At 43.0% G+C, this 25,313-nt stretch overlaps 1 protein-coding gene across 1 annotated transcript in view; it reads right to left on the bottom strand.

Annotated features, from left to right (window-relative positions):
- setbp1 (SET binding protein 1) overlaps positions 1 to 21,780 on the bottom strand; it is a 40,512-nt gene extending 18,732 nt beyond the window's left edge. The window contains exons 1-2 of the mRNA XM_058070413.1: positions 21,095 to 21,780; positions 12,930 to 13,517 (exon numbers count right to left, since the gene is read on the bottom strand). Coding sequence (XP_057926396.1) covers positions 12,930 to 13,358 — 429 coding nt within the window. The 5' untranslated portion in view covers positions 13,359 to 13,517; positions 21,095 to 21,780. The remainder of the gene's footprint in view (positions 1 to 12,929; positions 13,518 to 21,094) is intronic.
- Between the last annotated feature and the right edge of the window lie 3,533 nt (positions 21,781 to 25,313).

Genomic DNA, 25,313 nt, shown 5'->3' on the forward strand with positions numbered 1-25,313 from the left:
GAGGGGGTTAGTGAAAGAATGAGAGCAGCAACAGCAGCAAGGGAGGGAGCAGAAAAACCAGCAGAAAAACAAGGAGTGAGGTAGCTCGAACATTTGCGATTTGTTCACTCTGATGCCTTATCATGATATGATCCACTTTTCCCCTTCACAGACACACACACACACACCCTGTCAGTTTTTGCCTCCCAGTGCCCCCTGTGGCCTTGAGCCCCCATCCCGCCTTTAGTCTCATCCCTTCTTTTCGTACCCACGTTTCTCCTCTCTGGAGCTGACCATTCTACCCCTGTGGGAACTAACACCCCCTCCTCTTCAAAGCCCCCCAACTTTGTCTCTAGCTCCATTCAGAGAACCGCTTCCCTGTGATCTGTTTCTGACAGCCACACACACACGCACACACACACACACACACACACACGAATGCAGCCCCTCTGCAAACAAACACCATGAATTCTAACGCGGCTTTGTATCCGCAGCACTTAAAAACCTGGCTGGGGGGGGGGGGCATGTAAAGAAAAGGAGGGAAAAGTGAGAGAGAGCTGTAGCGCTGTGTTGATCTTGCGGTCACTCTCACAGAATCCCCCCCCCCCCCCACCACCACCACCACCACCACCTCTCCACTCTATACCAATAGCCCCCCATGCCCCCCACCCCCACCCGTCCCTGTTTCTCGTTCTCTCGTTCTTCCCACCAGTTCTCCCGGGAATAAAGACTTCCATTCATGCGCCTGAGGAGACCCACAGCAGGGGAGAGAAAAGAGGGAGGAGAAGGAAAGAGGGTTGGGGGCAGGGGGTGGTGGTGTCAAGGTGGGACACTTTGTGGATCACTGGGATCAGGGCACAGTGCCATAAAAAAAAGTGTGCGTGCGTGTGCATGTCTGTTTTCGCTCTTGCCCTGAGACAAAGCTTCACTATCTCCGATGTGGTGACATGTACACCAGCCAAAGCATCTTCTGGGAAAGTTGGGTGGGAAAGTTTGGAAAATGGGACAAAGTTTCCAAACAGGATCACTGCTGCGTTCACCCGGCAACATAAAACGCTTGTGTGTTTTGATGTTTTTCCTGCGGAATATTTTGACGTCTATGACATTACACACACCACCTGTCCTGTTTTTCTTATTTCCTCATTCAATCTTCAGTTCATTTGTCCCTTTGCTCGCTGCAGAGCAGACCAGATTTAATGCACAGCGGTGGGCCCGCAATAAAATGTTCCCTCCCACATTTCCAGATTGAAGTGCTCCTAAAGATAGAAACGAAGCACACGAGAGTCTCCTTGTCAAGTGAAATGACTCAATCTGAAGAAAAGCCTGTGATTGGTTGAATTGAAGCATGTCATTACAGCCCAATTGGAGGTTGTCTCGTGCACAGTAATCACAGAAACATTTACATGCTACACAAAGTATACATCTAATCCCCACAATTATCTTTAATGGTGTGTGCAGGCATAAGCATGTGGGGTAATTGTATAGCGAAACAATAGAAGCGTTTTTCATCGTCATTATGTACCATTTACTTCTTTCATAGGCAATGTCGACATCCAGTATCGACAATTAAGCGTGCACTTGTTCATCCCAAAAGATAAGTAGACATGCAACTGCACCGGCACACATAAGCACACTCCCTCTATATTCAAGTAATCCAAACTGTGGAATTTCACACTCACAAGCACAACATCCTCCGTGTACACTTCTATACGAAAGGAAACAATTAACAGCCAATGAGCTGCCCTGAATCGTAAGGGATGACTTCCTGTGTAGAATGATGGGTAATTCAAGACAGAAGCTGTGCTGATATTAAACACTTCCTCTCTGACAAACAGGGGTCGCTAAGGCGAAGCTGACTTGAGTGATTACTTATTCACATGTAATGCATCACTGTCTTGTTAATGATGCTACTTTTTCACCATGCCCTTTGACAATATTGAGAGAACAAAATAACAAATAAGCGCTTTAGCTATAGTTACTATAGTTTAAAATAGTGTTCCAACTATTCCAACTGCAAAAGAGAAACTTGAGAACTTTTGTATGTTCTTAATTAAGCATACACCGAATGGCCACTAGACATAAACCACAATTAGATGGTCAATTCTCCCCACACTAGGGTGAGCAAAATCTCCATCCACAGTGGTTGTCTATCACTGTCAAGTGCATGCCTTAGCAACAGTTGGCACTATAACCATGTACAGGAAAGCCATTTTAGTTGATGAAAAGTTTGAGGAATGTCATTCATGAAAAAAAACATGATTAAACATCAGATGTACACCAAAGACAGTGAACAAAAGTGAAAAATGCATCACAATGCTAGGTTAATATTACCAACATCACATCATTAAGGTTTTTAGGCCAAAGCAATGGCTTTTATACATTTAATCATACTTAATATCTTTAGTACCCATGTTAAATTGAAGTGAACGTGGTTTTAGTAACACTGGCAGAGCACAAGATGTTCCGTGCTGAATAAAGAGGAGCTATAATTGATTATGTCAAGGATAATTCATCTCTAAAAAGACCTCGATGATCCCCAGCCAGTCAGTGGGAATGGCGGCGGGTTCGAGAGCCACTGTAATGACATCCTCTGTGACAGGGAGAATAGGCAAAGTGAGACACAATAGTCTTAACCAATTACACTGCCCACCTCCCCTCAGGCTCCCTCACACAAACAATAATCGGCTTTGTGAGGGGCTGCACTCCACTTGCTTCTCCTCACACACACACACACACACAGTGAGACCACAGCAGTATCTTGCAACTTTTCCCTCACATCTGAAGCCACATATGTGCATTTCTAAAGGAATTTAAGGTTCTGCACTTTGCAAACCACTGAGCACTATGTGTGCAACATGTGCATTTCCCTCCAGGCTTGGGCACATGACTGCAGCTGCCCCCTTGTTCCCTCCTTTATAACGGCACCCCTCCTTGTTGTAGGTGAGAGGTCATATGGAGTGACATTCCTCTCAGTCTGAGAGCGAGAGAGCAATGCAGCAGTGAGACCTCTGAAGAGAGCGATGGAAATGGGCAACAACGTAAGGAACAAAAAAAAAGCAACAGAGCAGAGCAGGTAAAAGATGAGGAGCACGGGGGATTTGGGAATGTGTGTGTGCTGAAATGGACCACTAAACAGAAGACTCTAGTGGCTCTTCCCTGCCACATAGAAACAGCTGTTTGTTTAGTCTGAGCAGCCCCAAGGGATGGACACGCTGACAGAGGGACAGGCACACACAATTATATCATTTATTCATGTCCAAATCCATCCTGAAGAGACAACTAGAATAAATAAACATTGAACTACAGAGGGATTACCCTACAAAGCCTTATACTAAAACAGCGGGGAACGAGGAGGAATGAGTCAAATAACACGAGTGGATTGTATTTGTACAGTCACATATTGTGATTGATAGCGTTGTCAAGGAAGCTGTGGTTTTGTTGTATTTTTCCGAGTGGACTGGTGTATTATTGCACTTTTGTTAACAGTTTTGTTCGACATTCTTCATCTTACTTTATTTCTCTCTTTTTTCAATTTTAAATGCAGGAATTCGAAAGACTCCTAAATGACAATGTTAAATTTGATGTTGATACAATTGTGTTTTGCGGAGATTTGTGCATGCTTTAAAAGGCACCTTTAGTTAGAATTTTGTATTCTCGTGTTAAAGGATGAAGGTTTCAGATAATGAGGTTTGCATATTTGGAAGTGAGCCCTGAAAGAAGTTTGGGATGGCTCAAAACGCTTGGTTTCACAGGGCGCTGTAAAACTGTTCTTTTGTGATGTCACAGGGTTCCTTATGGGCGTGGCTGTAGGCGCGATACACTCTCAGCCCTCTCTCCAAGCTTTGCTTCCCCCGCCCTTCAAGCTCTGTGTTTGTGAACATGAAGGTGAAATATCTGCTAAACTGTAGCAGAAGCCAGAAGCAGCGCGTTCTCGCTGCTTATTGGTAAGAACCACAGTGCTCACTGTTTGGAACGCGGTAGTCCCACAAAAAAACCTGTAATGACATCATTTCCACGATTGATGTTGTGCCAAGATTATCTGCAGTTAGTAAATGCTGCGCCCTCACGTCCGGCTTCTGAGCTCCACCGCATCAGCGGTGCCTCTTACTAAGTGTGTCCGGCAATGAGTGCTCCTCTTCGGGTAGGCAAGGTCGATGCAGCACCCTCGCGTCCCTGTTCTCCTGTGCTCCTCAGCATTGTGTGGCATTCATTGTTGATTAATCATATTTTGAAAAAGTTGCTTGATTACTGTCTTGAAACATTCATTCATTCATCCATTTTCTATGCAGCTTAATCCTCACAAGGATCGCTGGAGTATGCTGGAGCCTATCCCAGCTGACTTTGGGCGAGAGGCGGGGTACACCCTGGACTGGTCGCCAGCCAATCACAGCGCACTAATAGACAAACAACCATTCACACTTACATTCATGGAGTTCATGGACTATGGACGATTTGGAGTCACCAATTAACCTAAAATGCATGTCTTTCGAATGGGGGAAGAAACCGGAGTACCCACGCATACAACATGCAAACTCCACACAGAGTTGCCCAAACAGAGATTCGAACCTAGGTCTTCCTGATCTCCTGATATGTGGCCTACATGCTAACCACCATGCAGCTGATCGTATATCGACATTCAACCTAAATATATTGGGATATGAGTTTTTGGTCCATTTCACCCAGCCCTAATATAAAGTGATCAAGATTATATTGCTTTTGAACACCAGTGCCCTGTCTTAGTCTCACTTCCAGGCACACCACACACACACACACACACCTTCTGACAGGCACGTCCCAGGCAGCTGATGGTGCCATCAGATTTCACTGACAAACACACTTACGCCTCAAGTGAGACACAGTGAAAGTCAATACTGCACCTGACTCTCAATCAACCTTAACCTACACCCCACATGGACCTCCTCTCAAAACCACTTGCCCTCCATTTGGGGGCACACACACAGAGAAAAAAGCATGGTAGTGTAATAGTATGATATCACACATTGTCCAAATATTCAATTTTGCTTGAAAACATCACCGTCCTCTTCATTGAAGCGGCCTCTTTCATGAGATGCTGTCACTTCTTTTAGTGTGTTTAGCTACTCTAGATTTTCATTAAAATATACACTGAGCGAGGCTATGTTCACACTGTAGGCTAATATGTCAAATTCCCATTTTTTGTTCTAATTGCATTTTTTATATGGTCATTTATATTACCAAAAAAGTGACATGGATGCGCAAAAGCGTGACGTTACACACATACATTTACATGTGTTTACAGAAGTAAAGATCGCTGCAGTGATGTGCATTTCTTTCTGATCCTATGAATGAATGAATACATTTCAGGTCGGTATCTGTGTTACTTTTCTATTCTATTCTTTTTAAAATAAATATAGAAAATGTTAAATATAATGTTCAATTTTCAGTGCAATTATGCTGTACTCGCGGTAGCGCTTCCATCTCACGTTCTCCATGACGACAGATGGTAAACATTGTTGATACTGTCTTTATACAGCACCCTCTATACCGTCTTTTTCGCTGGTCACTCCCGCTATCCTCCTTCATATCTCTACTGTGATATCCCATCGCTCGGTGTAGCGAAGGGGTGCTCAAAGCTAACAGCTGCTCGATGGAGCAAGTGGCAAGCTACAAATGTAACAAGATCAATATCCATAGCTTAAGGGGTCAGTATGGCACAAAAAAACAGAAAGGAAGTAATAAATAAAGCACTATTAAACACTAAAAACGCCACAGACGATACAGAGCTGCCGTTACTAGCTGGCACTCGGGCGTGCCATCTTGAAAAATGAGACCTCCACATCAAATCCAGTCTATATCGATATGAATGATATGCTTGAACGAAATATCGATATTTTTAAAATATTGATAGGTTGCCCAACCCTACATAGTAATTTATTTATTTGATACCCTGAATCATATTGAGGTAGCAAGGTGATTTACAATAGAGCCAAGTTAATATACATTGCAAGAAGAAGTAGTCTACATTGTTGAGTAACTTTATCCAAGTCTCGCACCGCAACCATGTCTTTCAATGAATTATATTCCGGGTGCCCTTCTTGACAAATATCAATGATGCCTACTAGTGGAGATTGGAACCCGGAGCATTTTCTCCGAAGTCCATAACGCTAACCACTACACCACAGCGGCTCATGTCTTTCAGTGACGTCAGGTCAGTTATATCAGATATATGACCTGATATATAACCCGACCCTTCAGACTGCAGTCCATCATATACATATCAGATGTATACATATATACAAATATAAATATGAACGAGGCCTGAGTCACATTTGAATAAAATCTGAACTGTAGTGTACATGAAAAAAAAATCTGAAACAGCAAACAAATCAGAACTGACCTGCAGTGTGAACATAGCCCCAGACTGACTAATACAGTGTGGTTACATCTGTCTGAAACCCAACAAGAGCCCACTATGATTGGGCACACCGGTGAATGAAAGGGGCTTGACCTCTAGGATGCATAGAGAAGCGGCTTGTGTGTGTGTCTGACTGAGAAATTAGCTACAGTCCCAGCCAAATGGTTAGCACACATATGCTCACACACACATTAAATCCATCCCAGAGGGTAAAAAAGCAAAGGCCAGACTCCAGTTGTCTCAACCCTGACCTACTCACACAAACAAACAATTGAGAGCACACACACACACACACACACATAGACACTTAGACCTACACAAATGTGGAATCCAGCTATCACCTCAACTTTTGAATGTCCATCAGGGTCAAAGTTCATCTCTTCTTCAGCATTCCTTTGTGTGTCCATGCGTGTTTGTGCGCTCGCTGGGAGTGACCTTGCAGAGTCATTCACGGAGACCCACTGCAGCAGCAGAAACAGCAGCAGCAGCCCGATGACAACTGAGCTGATTAGTGTGCAATCTTGCTTAGCCTGATGAAGACTGTGTAGGACTTAAGTGTGTGTATTTGCTGGGAGATCCCAGTGAACAGAATGTGTTTTGTCTGGACGTTCTTCAGGTTTGAGAGTCAGCCAAAAGCAGATCAGAGGTTAGACATGAGGTGTGTGTGTGTGTGTGTGTGTGTGTGTGTGTGTGTGCGTGTGTGTCAGTTTAGGTGTCGGTGTGTGTTTCAAGTGTGTACAGGGTGTGTATGGGGGTCAGGCACAGATGGACAGCTGGTGTTTCAGCAGTGCTAAATCACTCACCCCTCCCCAGCATGTGCACACACACACATACACACAAGATACATACACATTTCCCATCCCCCTTCCACCACAAGGAAACGCCCCTTAAAGCATTCCCAGCTCTTGCTCTCTCAAAGAGTCCACACTGAAGACACAATAAAAAAGCCTGGCTATTTTGCCCATGATGACACCAGACACCAAAAATGTGAGAGTTTGGTCAGGCCACATTAGGGGTGATCATTTCATAAGCACAAACATTCATAAATCACTCGGACGGTCTCTGGAAGTAAAAGGATTCACACATACGCACAAACCTGACACACACAAGCCTATTTTATGAGCTCATCAAGTCCCTCAGGTCACCAACCGCCATCCCAGCCAGGGATAAAGAGCTGACATCAAAAGCCTAACCATTTTGCGTGTGCACACACACACACACTCACACACACAGACATAGACACACTCGTTACGACCACTGTGTGCAGACTTCATTTCCTTGTGAATGCACTTGACTAACACATAATAATCCTAAATACTACTGGGAGACCACCAAGCCACAACACATACACATACACAGCCAGGGGGACCACCAAGCAGAGGGGGCTGTCAAGACAAGATAAGTGTGTCTATCATTACGTACACTATGAACACACACATGTGCGTAGATCAACAACAATAACAACAACACACATACTGTGACACACTCCTGGAAAAAGCTCTGGCTTATCTCTCCCCCCAGATAGTGAAATGGATTAAGAGACACATTTGGTGTGTCCTGAGAACTGGACTGATAACCAGGAAAACACTCACTCTAACTGCAATCTGGACTCAACATGATATGTATGTGCAAGTGTGTGTTTGCGCGTGTGTGTGTGTCTGAGTGCACGGGGCTGGAGCGACGGATGTGTGCACCGGCGTGTGTGTCTGGAAGACTGATGCAGTGGTTGACCCGGGACCCAATCTGTTAGAACACACGCATTCATCTTGAAAACACACACAGCATGGCCAGACAAAGAGCTGTGTGTGAGAGGACGTCCAGCATGTGTGTGATGTCAGCTGGAAACAGAGAAGGGAAGAGCATCATATCCCATTTATGCATGTGTGTGGGTTTGTCCCCTGACACGCGGAGTCTGCGCATCGTTATAAATGTCTACTATGAAATATCATGCACTTCCTTAAGCCTTTCTCTACACCAGTTCACATTGTTTGCTGCGTTTCCCAAGTTTTTGCTGCTGAATTGATCGAGTGCAAACCCGAATGAACTTAGCATCTATTTGCATCATTTAGGCATGCTATTAATTCAGTACTTTTCTTAGACAAACAACAAAGTGCATTGCAGGGCAAATAGATTTTTTTAAGATCATACCGTGCATTTTCCACACATGTCAGCTTTTTGCACACACTACTAACAAATCACTGGAAAATGACTTTTTGGAAATTTGCACCATGTGTACTTATTATCCAGATTAAAGGGATAGTCCGTCAAAAGCGACTCACCCCCAACTTTGTGTGGGCAGAGTTTTGGTCGGATTTTGGTGCTAGTTCCAGTTAGGGACAGTTAAGTAAAGAGTTTGGCTTCTCAAAACAATATGCGTTCAAAAGTATATTGCAAAAGCATCTCAAAAATGCATAATAGAAAAATATCGATATAGACTGGATTTGAAGTGGAGGGCTCATCTTTCAAGGTAGCTAGCTAAGGCAGCTGTATGTGTTCTGTGGCGTTTTTAGTGTTTAATAGTGCTTTATTTATTACTTCCTTATTGTTTTTTGTGACCGACCCCGTAAGCAAGTGTGCAGCTATGGATGTTCGTCTTGTTACGTTTATAGCTTGCCGCTTGATCCATTGTTTACAGCACCCTTTCTCTACGAGGAGCAATCGTAGATCCCCGTGGAGATGTGAAGGAGGAGAGGCTGCATAGCGGGAGTGAACAGCCAAAAAGACAGTATAATGGTTGCTGTATAAAGATGGGCAGTTTTTATTGCGCAAAAGGCTGTTTTAGCGATCGTCACGAGAGTCGTGTATGCTATAATTAGTCGTGTCGCTTGATTTCAATGTTATTAATTTACCTTAGTTAGCATTCGACCCAGTTAGCGAGGTTTTCAATTAACGACAATTTACGACAAAATTCTGCCATGTTTTGTGACATTTTCTGGCTAGCGGGAAATACGGCGTGCATCTTGTCGTGTTAGTAATACATTGAGTGAGTCAAACTGTGTTCTTAATGTGTTTTAGCACAAAATGCTAGCAGCTTATTAGCTTGCTACTACTTAAATGAACATGCAAAGTACGATGAGTAACAGCTCAGCAAACACGCTGGTATCAATCGGCATAGCCTGTGTCAAATGCAATACGAGATGCGTCACTTTGTTGGTAAGCCAATCACATGTTTTTTGGGTTTTTTTTTTAATGGAAATCGGCCAATATTGCTCATATTCATTTTGAAATGTGTATTTATTTGGTTAAAGTCTGACCTTCTGGAACAGTTAATCATGCTTACCACGGTTCCACTGCATATATCAAAACAATGGCAGTACATGATGCATTTTAGTAAGTTTGGGTCCCACAGAGGAACCCCAAAAGTTTTCCTTTATTTGATTTCATGTTTTCATGCATTTCATTAATATTACTTTATTCAGACTTTGATTGGCTAAAATGACCTTACTGTTTGAGTTAAAGTTTCACATGCACATGTGAACAAAGCTTAATTATTACAAAAAAGACAAAAAAAGGGTGGCCTGAATTTTTGACAGCTCAGAATGTCTGAAAAGGTAATTTCCATGTCTTTATTGCTGCTGCTCTACATGCTTATCTTCCTCCCTCTGGCTTTCCGTCTATTAGAGTCAAATCTCTACATTAATGTGTATCTATTGTATCCCGCCTTTCCCCCTCTTCCATTCACCACGCTACCACACGCACATACACACTCCCTGTGAGAGGGGCCCCTTAACCAGGCTCTCCATATGCCTGACCCCCACCTCCTCTTTCCTTCTCCTTTTTCCACAGCCCCCTTCTCCTCTCCCCATCCCCTGCACACACTCTGGCTTCTGCTCCGTTGTTGCTGCCCATGTAGCCATCTGCTACAAGACAACAGTCAGTGAGAACGAGTGGAAGAAGAAGGCAGTGTGGTGGAGAAAGAGGAAGATACGAGGAGAGAGATGAATTGAAGAGGGGACAGATAAAGAGACAGAGAGTGAGAGAGTTGACATGGACACGATACAATAGAAAGCAAAGAGGCTGTCCATCTGCTCCTTTCCCCAACACCGCCACCCCCTTCCCTCCTGACACACAGCCACACACACCACAAAGAGAGTATTTAACCTCAACACACACACATATGGAAGATGGAAGTCAGAGGGGAGAGAGAGAGAGGCGGAAAGCAGGCCGGTCTCTCTCCTTAACCCGTTCCTCTCCACTGACTCTGCCTGTAATACACCCTTGGGCTGGCAGGTGATGAGTGGATGGAGGGAAAGCATGTGCGAGCAGTGGGTGGGGGGTGGGGGGGACACGTTGGGGGTGTGAGATGGAGGGACAGAATGCAGGGGATGAAGGCTTGAAAGTGATCTGAATCAACACCAACACATCCTACAAGCCCCTCCCCACAACCAACATCAAGCCTCAATTGGGACCAGCTTGAAGCCCCCCCTCTGTCACTATGACAACCTCTGTCAATCATACAGTAGCAATCCAAATGGGGGCCCGGTGGTGCCAGATTAGGCTTGGCAGCCCAGACGTCTGGATGTAGGCTTCATGTCCCTCAGCTTATTCACTGATACAAAAACTGCAACAAACACTAAACTGCATTTGGGGTCTCATTTTAATCACATTAGACATTGTCTAGACTCTTATAGCCTGGATCACTTTGGACAAGGAATATTCATCTGCAGTGCACCTATTGATGATAATAGAATCCACTACTGACAATAACATGACAGTATTTGGTACTAGTTTGATACTGTTAAGAGTAAGATCACCAGCATGCCAACAAATTTGACCTTGTTTGTTTCCTTAAAAACAACTACGTTCGTTAGAGTATTTCTATCACAAAACAAAGCAAAATGTTCTTTTCATTTTCTGTTCAATTATCCCTTTCATTCATCATTTATATGCATTTAAAATCTTTTTCAAATGTTTTTCAAAGGTTTTTTTTGTGAACATTTTGACTGTCTAGGATGGATTAATGACATTTACATAATTTGTAATGGGAAAACTTGAGTCTGATTTTCTAACCCCTTTCCTGACTGGTGCCACATTTATACTTGGTTTAAGTAATGTACATGTACATATCAAAATGCACATACTTATACGCCACAAGTACAATGTTTAAGAACAGCCCAATGAATAGCTAGAAATGATACATGGAAAGATGACCTAAAACTGAAAAATAATGTGTATTTCAGAACTATACTAAAAGGCCTGTTTCAGGGACCAAAAAATGGGTTAACAATTTAAAGCTGTTCTGCAGAAATGGAGGTTGATCAAGCCTTGGCAGTTGGTGAAACTAATTCCTACAGGTGTTCCAAGTTCTGGAATACTTACTACAAACAGTGTTCAGAACACACGATGACACTCTACACTTGGGAATATCAGTTGAACAGTTGGAGAAAGTAATTTGTTGATACAAAAATGGCAAAAGAAAAAAGGAACAGAGGCTGACCATCATTAAAAATGGAGGTTTTACCTAAAGAAATTACAGTGTTTTGACCGGTAGTGTACATGGAGTATAATATGTGGAGGATTGGGACACATGGCCACTCCAAATTGTCCATAGGTATGAATGTGAGTGTGAATGGCTGTTTGTCTATATGTGCCCTGTGATTGGCTGGTGACCAGTCCAGGGTGTACCCCGTCTCTCGCCCGAAGGCAGCTGGGATAGGCTCCAGCACACCCGCGACCCTTGTGAGGATAAGCGGTAGAGAATGAATGAATGAATCTTGAACTGTGCACTGGGGTACAGTCATGCTGGAGTAGAAAAGGGCCTTCCCCAAACTGTCCCATACAGTTGGAAGCATACAATTGGTAAGACGGTAAGATGATTGATGTTTATCAAGATTATTCAAGCAAAGCAACATTTGGTCGCTAGTAACAATGGAAAATACTTTATTATTATTATATTATTATTATTGACAACGCCACAGAATTTGACTGGAGGGTAACTAGGCATCAGCACAAGAGACCTGTGTCCAGGATCATATTGACTACATGACACCCTCGCTCCTGCTGAGCCTGTCGAGCTCAAAGCCATTGAGATGGCTGTCAGGTTTAGACACACACACCCACACACACTCCACGTTGTAGGTCAACACACTCTGCAAACACTAGATTCCCCCAAGGACCTGTACGTACACAGTGTCACATGCACCGAACACCAGTGCATGTGTAACGGGTGTGATGGAGGGGGGTGAAAAAGGGGAGTGAAGAGGAGACAGGAGAGGTCTGCATATGACCACAAATGGAGAGAGCAGACACCAGCTGTCACTTGCTTATGTCAGCTCTATTCTCAGCGCCTACATGTGTGTGCATGGTGTGTATATGTGTTTGTGTGTTTGTGTCACCATGATCTCAGCTAGCCGTGACTGGTTTCAATTACACAGCAAACTTTGACCCTGTGTAACTAAGCAGGGAGAGGAGCTACTGAGCGAGTGAGGTGGAGCGTGGAAGGTAGGGAGTGGTTAATTCCCAGATCAAGTGAAAAATGTGAAATTCACAGCAAAAAAACAGGAGCTGCGTGAGACCCCTAAGTCAATTACACTAATCACGGCAGCAGCAGACTTACCCTTTTTCTGGGCGGTCCTCGTTCGTCATCCTTTTGACCCCGCCCTGCTATGGCCCCGCCTCCTGTTCGCACCTGACGCCCCCCTTTACCCTCTCCAGCGGGAGGTCGGATGGTCATCCTAATCTCTGGTGGACAAATATAGTTCTCCAGGTTCTTGGGGGGCTTCTTGGTGCGCTTGGTGGTCTGGATCTTCAGCTTTAGACTTCCTTCTTGAAAACTTGCTTCCTTGATGGAGAACTCCTGTTCTTCCAGAAGCCCTTCTCCCTGTTCTTCAAGCCCCTCCCCTTCGCTGATGCCACCATTAATCACATCATCACCGCGTGCCAAGCCAATACCTCGCGCTCCTCCGTCTTCATTCCGCTCCACCCTGCCTCCCTGTAACTCCGCCTCTTTGGGTCGGGCCGAGCCAACCAGATCCCTTGGCTCCATCCACTCTCCCGCCAGAGCCAGTCAGGATGGGGGGAAGCTGTGGCAGCCAGCCAATCAGACAAAAGACAATGGAAGTCAGTTGGGCTGCTGGGTTGTTGTCAATCAGCTACTGAGGTTGGCTTGGTTGGCCCACAGAAACGCCGGGAAGCCAGGGAGAATCTGAGGAGAGAGCAGGTGAAATATGTGATCAGCAAACCAAAAGAAGACAAGAATTCCCAAGGCTGACATCCCATCACTGACGCTTATTAGCATTAGCAGCCTGTTGTATGATGTGTTTAGGAAAACACACACTCACCAGAGAGCTGTGCAGGCATGCTGAAATGCTCTAATTTACATTTTCTCCCAAGCAAAAACAAACTTTTTTGCCTCACTGACATTCTCTCCCCTGCTCTCCTCTTTCATCACGTCTTTCTAATCTTCCCTCCCTCTCTCCATCCCTCATTTCAGCCTTCCCGCATATGTGAAGCAAAGTTATGCAGACACTAGTGATCAGTGCAAAATAAGACATTCCTCTTCTATGCTCCAAAACCAGGCTGAAGTTACCCTCAGGACACAAAGGAGGAAAAATGAAAGAAGCTGACTTCTGTTTTTTTTCTTTCTTTTCACCAAAGCAGGAGAGGAGGGAGGGAATTACACAGGGGGAATGAGAAGGCAACACAGAAAGTCTAAGGGAAGGAATCTAAATTCTTTCCCCAGATGTGGTTTACGAGCTGGTCTGGAAAAACCAGCGTCTGAACTTTTTTACACATGCATGCAGTGGCATATCTACACACTTGCGTGGAAAAAATACTGTATACTTCTATTCTGCAAATGACAGAATAATCAATGCACCCTTGCTGCAATTCCTGCTCCCTGGAGGAAAAAAAGGTGTAGAAGCCATTATGCAGAGGTATCAAGGCTTCCTTCCTTTGGATTACTGCACATGCGAGCATGCAGGTGAATTTTTATTTACGGAACAAAAGTTGCATATGTGTAAATACAGGTGACATGACATAATTACCCCACATGGGGAAAAAATAAGGTATTTTAAATGAACAAAATACCTGACCCTGAGACTCACAGGATCTAATGTCAAATGCAATAGTGGCGAGATGGGCACAATGCTGTTGGTGGACGTTAAGTGTACATACTTTATGTATTACGTTGGTTTATCACTGCCAGCGTACGTATTACGTAGCTGTGTCAGCGGGAAATGGTCCGACATTAGCGAACCACCATAAACAAGAAGAAGAAGTTTGGGATGCTCGGTTTGAAAAGGTGTGGTAAAACCGTGATGTCACGGTGATGTGATGTCACAGAGGGGCTGACTTCCTTATATGGTTCATAGTTCGGAAGCACTTTGGACGTGGGTGGAATAAATTAAAACAGACCGTTTTAGCAAGAAGCACAAATCAAAGGAAGTACAGATGGAACAGGTGCAAATTCTGGAAAATCTGAAAATTTTTCTGTGTAGGTTATTGTGTGTAGCTGCTCTATAGGAGACCACAACTCAATACAAAGGGTTGAAAAACTAGCATAATAGGTCCCCTTTAAAAAATGAGCAACCCCAGGAGAATCACAATGTTAGTCCCGGTTCCGATCGCAGTAGCAGTTTAAATCACAGGAAACTACAGCAACCCGAGGGTTACGGGAAATAAGGACAATATAATAGAATTTCCTGGGGAAAAAAGGGACAGATATGTTAAACTAGTCAAACAAACGACTTAAGATGTCACGCAGCCCAACAAAGTGTAGTTCGAGTTGAGACAGGGGTGGTTGAGCTCAAGGCTCTAATGTTCTTCCACATCAAACCCATCCAAGTATTTTATTCCTTTATGGACCTTGTCGGGTCCAGCGTGGAACAGTCATGCCAGAACAGAAAAGGGATTTTCCCAAATTGTTCTCACAAGATTGTAAGCACATATTTGTCAAAAATGTCCACGTAAGATGAAGCTACAGCACAAACGTTACACGGAATAATTCCCAGCTCCTTCCTAGTCTGTTCCCTCTGTACCAGCCCAAGCTACTGTACTAACAGCTGATCTCAGTCGTAATACCGAGCAGACCTCACACCACATGCTTACAGTTGAATTGAATAATCATAATCCACAGCAGTAGTCCAACAAGACCACACACAAACTGTGTGTAATCCACAGGCAAAGAATGAGGTGGGTGTTCTGTATTCCTTTTACAATAAAGCCTATTGAACCATTGTGCTTTCTAATGTATAAAACATTATTCATAAAAGTTCAGAACACCCCAGTGTGATATTAACAAGCCATAAAGAACCCTTGCGGCAGTTTTGCATGTTTAACCTTCTGAACTTCAATGCTACTGACATCCATTTACTTTACACATGAACTAATACATTTTATGATTGATTTACTGTCTTCCTTGAAGCCAGTTGTTGTTGTGCAATGCGGTGTCACAAACGTCAGTTAGCGAGAGAGGGCTCTTGTTGCTGTAGTCGAACATATTTTGTTTGTCGTAGCAGTTGGATTTGTGCTGCTTTTTTTGGCCGTCTGTAATCTCAGATGTCAACGCCTCCTCCACATGGACGAGAGGAGTTTGGCTGGGTGGATAGCCACACCATGACTAGGATTATATTGAGGAGTAACACAAATCATCACCAGGGTTAGGCATCCCAAGGTTAAATGTTGGAACAAAAACGGGGATTCCCCAAACTGTTCCCATAAAGTTGGGAGGGAAAGAATTGACCTTCAATTAGATAAATATCATAGTATATATTTCAGGTCTGTGTAATATTATTGTGATACCATGTTATTGGAAATGGAGCCCATTGACTGCAGAAAGCACAAACTGGCTGTCAGTAAATTACACACTAAAGAACATGACACGATGGTCCCTTTTAAATGAACAACAAACAAAGACTGGATCCAAGCCCATATGACCCTGTTTGTTCCTCAGGAGACTCCCTGTCCCGAATGTCAGCTTGGTGACTTGCCATCATGGCATGTGTGAAAGCCACCCTGCCTGTCATGTGACTGAGCACAATGACAGGAAAAAGAGACAGCTGCCAACCACAACATCCCACACAGACATCCATCCACAGGCATCAAAGAGGAATTGACCTACTACTATGTCTCAGTGTGACAACAAAATGTTGACATGAATTATGACAATCTTCATTCTGGGTCAGAACTGTGTAAACTACTTAGCTGGGTCATGTCTATCCCTCCTCCCCCACTCAGTGCTTGCGGCCCTAAGCTGTGTTAGTTCTCTGTTACTGGCAGGCAGGCACTGAGTTTATGTAAGACTGACCCCTCCACGGGCCTCCCTCACCTAGTCCAAGCCTTGCTGTCTCTTCTCCCTCTCGCATGCACACAAACACTCCTGACACACACACACACATATGCATACGCACCTCTCGCCTCAGACAGCAGCTTGATTGTGAGAGGCCAGACTCGCTGCATAAATAGCTTTATTATGTTCTCCAAACTGCCAGCACTACACCAGCCTCTCTCGCAAAATAGCATAAGGTCACTCAGTGAGCTCGATGTAAAAGGCACATCATCTTGATTCCTTCTCACTCTGGAGACCATTATGATAAAGCAGCAATGATGCAATGCAGATGGACAAAGCTGAGGAGGTGAATGGTGCAGACACACAGTCAAAACTTACATATGTGCATGTGGAAAGAAACAGAGGGAGAGAGAAGGGGAGCAAGAGATGGCAGCAGAAACACAACCTTTTAAGGCTGCATACCCAGCAACACATCGCTTGATAGCTGACACACACACACATGCGCACACAGAGATACACAAGCCTGTGTGATTTTACAAGGTGAATAGTCTTTGATGAGCAGGGGTTCGGCCATCTCACAGGGATCATGAACATTGCCAGTCTGCCATTTTCATTTTTCATGTCTCTCTACCCCTCTTCCATTCCCATCCAATCACATGTAACAATGCTTCTACAAGTTCAATCGTTGACTGGGTGGAACAATCAAAAGGAATGGCCTCAGCCTTCCAATTCCTCTACATGTAGTGGTGGCATGCATCATTTTCTCAACTGAAAATCCATTATTTCAGAAAGGAACAGTTGTTCACCTTGTCTGGTTTGGTGCATGTGTTCATATGGCCTTAGGTATTGCGTTTGGTCTTTACTTTGCAAGAAACTACAATTTTTGAACTTTGGTGAGGCAAAGCTTGCATACTACATAATGTAATTAGTATACCTAATTATAATAGCAGACAGGATGGCATACAGTTAAAGCTCAAGGCCATAAAAGTCCTAATTTCCAGCATCTGGATGGTGATTTAAAATGAACCAATTAGTCATTTCCACCCAACCTGTCATACCAAAGCTACACACCACATTTAAACATAATTATAGTTATTCTTGTAAAAAACAAACATATAACATACTGTAAATAGGTAAATATGTAAACACATAACCGCTTGCAGAGTAAGACAGTAAGATTATTGATTCAGATATAGGGGATTACATCACGACTCTAATGTAAAAAAAAATACAAAATATCTGAAAACTGAGGAATTGTAACAAAAAGGAGTGCAGTGAATGGTTGTAACTACCATCTACAGAAGAGCAACATGATGTCAGCCTAAATCCACGTACAACTGATTTGGTGATGACAACAATGGGATGTAAGTTGTTCATAACATTCAGAAAAGTACTCCCATTCCATAACTGTTATTTCCATCATAGTCAATCAAGAAAACTTTGTCAAATGCCCACAACGTCGTAAACTATGCTATAAATGTTTAAAGCAGCCCAATGCATACACATTCTGTTTGAGCCACAGGCCAGGTAGCACCATCCACACCTTACCACCCCACATGAATGTTAACGTTTTAACAGCGGCAGAAGCCACAAAATGGCTGTCAGCAAAAAACACCTCTGTTACTCCCCAAATGTCTCCCTCCTCCTCCTCACCTCACTCCCATCAACCTCTGTTCATTTGCCTCCTCTCAGTGCTACCTTACCCCTTCTACTTCCTCCCTCTCGCCCTGTGAGCTGTGCCAAAAGGTGATCCGGCGCTGATATTCTGTTCAGAGAACCTGCCAACACTTAGATTTGTCCTTGGATACCATTCATAATCTCTCCCCTTTTGCCTGTGATCCTATTTCCACCCAGCTCAGAAAAATATTCACCTTATTGATTCCTCATGCTTTAATTTCAAGATTCATTATCTAATAAGGTATTTATTATGGTTCAGTCTTTAGCACCGCAAAATGCTGCTCTCGTTATACATGTTGACAAGAGAATTTCATTTGGTTCCACCTCGTTACAAGCATCTCTCTTCATATGTCCGTCATCCTTATTTTTGCAGACATCCACTGGCAGCGTTTCCACACCATATATCCTACAGACCTGACCAATTTTCCACACGTTCCCCAGCTAATTCAGGCGTGTCTATTTATCTTCCAGGGCTGAGGTTTGTGGGGGCTGCTGACAGCCACTGCTTACTTGCTTTTCCCTTTCAGGCCTCACCTGCAGACGTACAGTTTACAGCGGCAAATCACTCTGAGCTGCAGCGTGTCATACAACAGAGGGGCCACATGAAACCCTTCTGAGCTGGTGATGAACGACGCCTAAGAGGGGACCAATGAAAACAAAACAACCTCTCCAACAACAAGCCCTCCTCAAGAGCATCTCTACCTCATATATATAAAAAGAGTAGCAGTCACATATTTGTGCAAAAATCCATAGCAATTTATTTAAAGCGTGCTACAGCCATATGCTCTCTAATGCCATGACTGATGCTATTTGATGGAGATTAAAGATAAAAAACGACATAATTGCATCTTTACCATAACAAGTTCTTCTCACTGGTAGCCTCTAAAGTGCCATCTTGACTTTTAAAACTGGAGAACACCTGTACCGTTTTAGACCTAAGAATCCAACAATTAGTCCTTAGTGTATCTCCTTAGTGTAGATTGTAACTTAAGGGATGAAAATAGATTCCCACTGCCCTACATTCACTCCAGTAGCAATACATTGGAAGAAATAGGTGAACAGCAGGGTTTTAGCTGCCATCATAATCCAATTCCGCTAATTACCAAGGTATTACTCTGTAATAACACATCGAGTGACAGAACACAGCATCAAATGCAATGGGATTCAGAGGTGATTCTCTTGCGTCTCGCATTCTTAAATATCATTCATTCATTTATTCATTTTCTACCACTTATCCTCACGAGGGTGGCACACAGAGGTGCTGGAGCCTATCCCAGCTGTTGTCAGGCAAGAGGCGAGGTAGATCCTGGACTGTTGTCCAGCCAATCAAAGGGCACATATAAACAAACAACCATTCACACTCACATTCATACCTATGGATAATTTGCCAATTAACCTAGCATGTTTTTTGGAATGTGGGAGGAATCTTAAATGTCAAACAATTGTAAAAATAAGTTAATACCTTAAAAATATAAAATTTTATGGCGCCCCATGTTACACAATGTTTCATAGTTACATATGCACTCCCATCCATCCATTTTCAATGTCATTTATCCTCACTAGGGTCACGGGGCTACACTGGAGCCTATCCCAGCTGACTTCAGCCGAGAGGTGGGGTACATCCTGGAGTGGTCATCAGCCATTAATACTGTACAAATACAAAAAGACAACTAGCCACTTGCGCGGCTGACAGATACAAAGGCAGGGTGATATGTCAGTGGAATAATACTGCACAAAGTCGTGACACTCTACTGATGAAGGACAACATTACTTTTGTTCTTCTCAGGGCATTGAAATCGATCGTAATTGGACTCTTCAGGTGGTCTTAGAAGACGTTTCGCCTCTCATCCAAGCACGCTTCATCAACAAACATAAATCAGACTAGATAGGACAGCTCTAGTTTGAGAACTTGGTGCAATATCTTGCTGCAACTTCCAATAAAATGACCTGGATGAATAAGAATATTCACAGGCACTTTTGTTCTTATTTAGTTAACTTTAACCACCATTATGTCTCCCAAGTGTTATGCAGACTCTTCTGGTGTGGCAAAGGAAATAAAAGTGAAAGGGAAAAGTGAAGTGAAATTATACACTGTAAAACGCCCATTGGGGGAAATCAACATTGGCTGCATGTTCCATCCACGCCGCTAAAAACATTGTGACCATAGTGAGAATGTTAAATACTTAGAAGTGATATTCTTAAACATGTGAAAGGATATTCTACTATGAAATTGACAGTGATAACTAAGCAGCATAGTGGTCTCATTATTGACATTTCCTTCTCCGAATAAGCCTGTGTTTCCCTCCCTTGCAGTGTTTTTATTCCTATATGTGTTGCAAAAAAAAAAAGCCAAAGAAAAGGAAATCGTATAACCCAAAAAGATCCATTGATGCTCGCTGAACTGAGGTCTCAAGCAATACAAAACTTTCGAGACTTTCTTTATTTTCACTGAAATATTTGGTCAAATTCTGAATTATACGACTTGTGGCGCATTCAACTTTAGAGGTTCCTGTGTATTTCCATAGCTTTAGGTCCATCTTTAGTCCATCTTTCTCTCTCACAATGTAAACTAATGTGTTTAATGATGTGAATTAACTGGGCAACATAATAAGATTAGAAACTGTAAATGTGTCAAGGGTAGAACCCCAGTGAAAACTAAAATACTATAAAAGTACACGTGGTACTTTCTGTGTGCATGGTTATGTACATCATCAATTGATGGCATCATCAATAAAAAGCAGACAACGCAGATTATAACATCAACATTGAAACATTGACAGAGGAGATGTATTTAGGTGTAGGAGGCGGCCACTTACCCATGTCTAATGTTGTCACACACTGGGCTCGGACGTGTAAATTATTTATCAAGATCATTTACAATCCATTTAGACACATTTTACACAAGCGACGGATAGGATGACAGCCTCCCGGGGAGCTGTCAGAGGCCCCTGGAATATACTTGTATGTTGTTTGACACAAAACCCCGACGAAAATGGCGTCAATGTTGCATGGGAAAGAGAGAGAAAAAAATAGCAAAATTGGATTTGCAGCCGATGTGATGACAGAAAGCAAAAAAGCCGCACAGGGAGGGAGGAAGAATCCAGTCAGAGAGGTTTAAGTCCAACTCCAAGCTATCTCCGGGTCTCTATGCGGCTTGACTGGCAGCCGGACAGAGAGCCTGCCCCGGGCGTCTCGCAGGATCCCGGCCAGTGGCGGAGCGTCGCCTTGTTAAGATCCCTCACAAATCCGCTCCACTAGGAGAAGGAGAGGTGCTAAGGCTATTTGCCGCAACCAAAACAAGCAAGCATCCGTCTGCAAGAACCGTCTCCAAGCGGGCTATTGTCAGCTATACAGGATCGAGCTTTTCCAACACAGGAGACCGGCGTGCTTTAGGGTGGCTTTCCTCCTGCAGCTTGCATGGGATCTTGGCAAGGGCTCTCACTGCTGCTCTCGCTTTGCTTTCCCGATTCGTGAATGTCAGAGCTCAGAGCTTGGTGTCTGGTAATGATCTCACCCAGCAGTCTGAACATAGCAGAGGAGAGCAGGAGGAGGAGGAGCGACATCGCCTCCATCTGGTAGCACCTCGCCCATGCGCGCCTTCTGGAAGCAACATCTCCACATATCTTGAACCTCCACCTGAAATTGATCAGTGGTTTACTAGTACTTTAACTCTCTGAAAATACACAATGGCGAAACGCTGCTTAAATCGTTGGATGCACTCAAATAAAAGCTGGATAAGAGCCGGCTTGCCTTCAGAAGTGAACAGTGATTGACAGCCACAATGTATCCCACTGGCCATCTTCTGAAAATAAAACATTAAATCCAGTAGGTTCCGGTAAAGCGTGAGAGGCATGGACGACTTTAAATATTATGCAGACCTACCAACACGTATGAATTTGTCACAATCAACTTGCAGTTCAACTTGTAAATACGTTGTATGCTTTGTAGTACGCGTACCCCTGGACACATGACAGGACTTATTGTAGAACACTGAGCCCTTGACTTGAAATTCTCTACCAAAATGCAGTGTTTTCCTGAGAATGAGCAACAACCACAATTGTAGTTGACTAGCTATTTGGTTCCCTGTGTCACAGCAGGGAAAAGTGGTGATTAAAGCAACATCCACATCGTTGATGCATAATAATACATCCCATTCACCGTCTGTAACATTAATAGTGTTATTACTTTTGAAATAGTAATTAATTACATTTTCTATTACTGGAAAAATTATTTTTTAATGCCTTTACTTCCACTACTGGTTATCAATAAACAGCAATTCTCTTCTGAGCATGAGTATTTATTTGGGTAACAGTAAAAACATATATTATGATACATACTATTATACATATCTTGTGACCTTAGATTCTATGCAAAGAGGAGAATTACATTATTGTTTGCAAAAAAGAGACACTTCCATTTAACTGAGCACTCTATAGTTTGGGTGCTAACTAAGCATGTAAATGTGACGGTAGGCTGTTTTATAGTGTATTAGAGTGTAGAGAAACACTATGCCAACCCTTGGGTGAATCTATAAACATGTTTTATTGTCTTTGTCTCCATACAAGACATGTTTGGCTCATTAACCATGACTAAAATGACTATAGATGATGCTGACAAGCACGGTGTAATTGAACATATGTGTTCAGTGAGACAACACAACGCAGTGTTCGAATACTTTTTTTTTTCTCCTTTAAATGTCAAGCTATACACGTCCCACCACTTTTTCATTGTCAAAAGTTGCTATTTTGTTCTAATGCAAAACCTGACCTTCCATGTATGGAAAATGTTCCTATAACAGCAACAAGCAATGCAAATTATATCAGGTGACCTTTTCTCTCTCTCTTTGCCCTCCAATGTACTTAATGTTTGTGTGTAAGTGGAATAATCTCCGAGAGGTATTTCATCAGACCCCGGTGGTATTTCTGATTGTGTGATTGGCAGCATATGGAGGAACAAGTTGGAAGTTAAAAATGTATACTTTCCTCACTGAACCATATTGATAATTCTCACTGTGTGTTTCTTTTACTATTCATATGGGCCTCTGTATATGATTCACAAAACATTATTCATCAAAACTTCTCTGGCCAAGACACATCTGCATTTGTAAGGTTTCCCAAGTCAGGTTGACATAAATTATTAATAAGTCTATTTGTGTGTAGGTTTTCATTCACAATGCCACACTGTCTGTTTATATGAAGGATATAACAGAGGAAAACGTATAAATATTAATTCTGCCTTTTTTCAGGTGTTCAATAAAGGATTTATAGCCGGTCTTTGTGTTTTAGTGCAAGTGTTCATTCCTATTTCTCAGCCTATTGGACAAATGAAGGTATGAATTCAAAGCATGAGCAAAGACTATGAATAATTTTGCACATTTTGCCAAAATAACACTCATAGCCGATCTCTTAACACGGTGTCTTACCACCTACCATCAAAGACATACATTCCCCATAAAAATCCACTTTAATAAAAATGTGGCCAGGGTATGAAATATTTTGAGCTGTCAGTGTTATTTAGATTGAGACTGTCATAATTCACAACATTACCAGACTCATCACACCATTCAGTGATCCTTCTGGGTGAGACACATCTGCATTTGTAATGTTTCTCCAGCCATTAATTATTAATTTGTCACCCGTCTGCGAGTGTGTATGAGTGTGAGTGTGTTCCCATGTATGTGTGTGTATTGATTTGGGATATGTGCAAGAATACAAAGAGACCCCTGAGACTGTGAGAGGTCAACAGCTGCTCCCCGACAACCAATCAATTGCAGTGTATCAGAAAACACTACACACAGACACATGGACACATACAGATGGCACTCTTCCTTCGCAAATCTGTTGCCATGGAAACCAGATACAGGCAGCAGGAGCAGTTTTCCAGCTTAAACTGTATATATTGAATTATGATGGGGAGGAAAGAGACAGGCCAACATTCATGCCTGAATGACCAAAATAATGCTTTCACCTCTGTACACGCCCATCAAGTTTAACATCTAAAGATAAACGTCTCTTCCCAATCCAGTCATTTATCCAACTCCCTGCTACACACTGCCCCAAATCTTTCATCTCTCTGCTATTTCCTCTGCAAGAGCTTCATTGCCTCAAGTGGGACTCAAAGTAAGTGCTTCCTCATGGCTCATTTGCAATGCATAACAGTGAATATCTCTGGTACTCATGATGATGTAGCTTTTCTTGTGGCTCCTTGTTGGTTTTAGTGATGATTAAAAAAAATGAAAAAGGCTAGAGTGGAATGTTTTAACAAAAAAATAATAATTTATCCAATATTTGAAGGGAGAAGAGTCAAGAGATAAGTCAAATGGAAGTGGATGCCAGTAATTATGAATTATGAAAGTGGAATCATGACAAAAATACCTGTAATAAAACCTTTCATCTCAAAAGTATAGCACTTGAGTGTGCCTGGAAAGAGAGCAGCGAGTGTCATTGTGCTAACCTTGAGCCGACATTGTGAGAGGGGGGGAGGAGGATCCCGTTCAATCAATGAAGGGCTTTTCTCAGGGAGTCCACTAATCTGAGAGGGCAGCAGAGGGTTCATCGGAGCTGGGAAACCCATGGGACTGGCCAAGCTAATGGGGCCGGGCCCAGACAGAGGCAGGACTGTATTGGAAAAAAAAAAGCCACTGCAAGCGATAATGCTGTGTTGAAAGAAAGCGAATCACCTTGTGTGTTTGTGTGTATGTGAGTCAGAGGGAGCGAGGGCCTCGTTGATAGAGTGAGAAGTTAATGGGACGTGTGACAAGGTTGATTAGCAAGCTTCAGCCATCTAGCTGGGTTAATGAAATAAATCACTCCTTGGTAACGCACTGGCTCCTGATACACTTACATAAAGCATGTGATCGCCTATTCTCCATAATTGTCCTTATTAAGACAATTGACAATAATTTCTTGTGTCTATCCCATGGTGTTAAATAAGGTAATGACAGTACAAATTTAAACTGAGGGTTAGTACCTCGGTAAAGGCATAATTTGGGTGGGTGTACAAGATAATATGTCCACGGTCAGGGGACGCAGGCAG

The sequence above is a fragment of the Doryrhamphus excisus genome, chromosome 4 (assembly GCF_030265055.1).
Source record: "Doryrhamphus excisus isolate RoL2022-K1 chromosome 4, RoL_Dexc_1.0, whole genome shotgun sequence".
NCBI lineage: Eukaryota > Metazoa > Chordata > Actinopteri > Syngnathiformes > Syngnathidae > Doryrhamphus > Doryrhamphus excisus.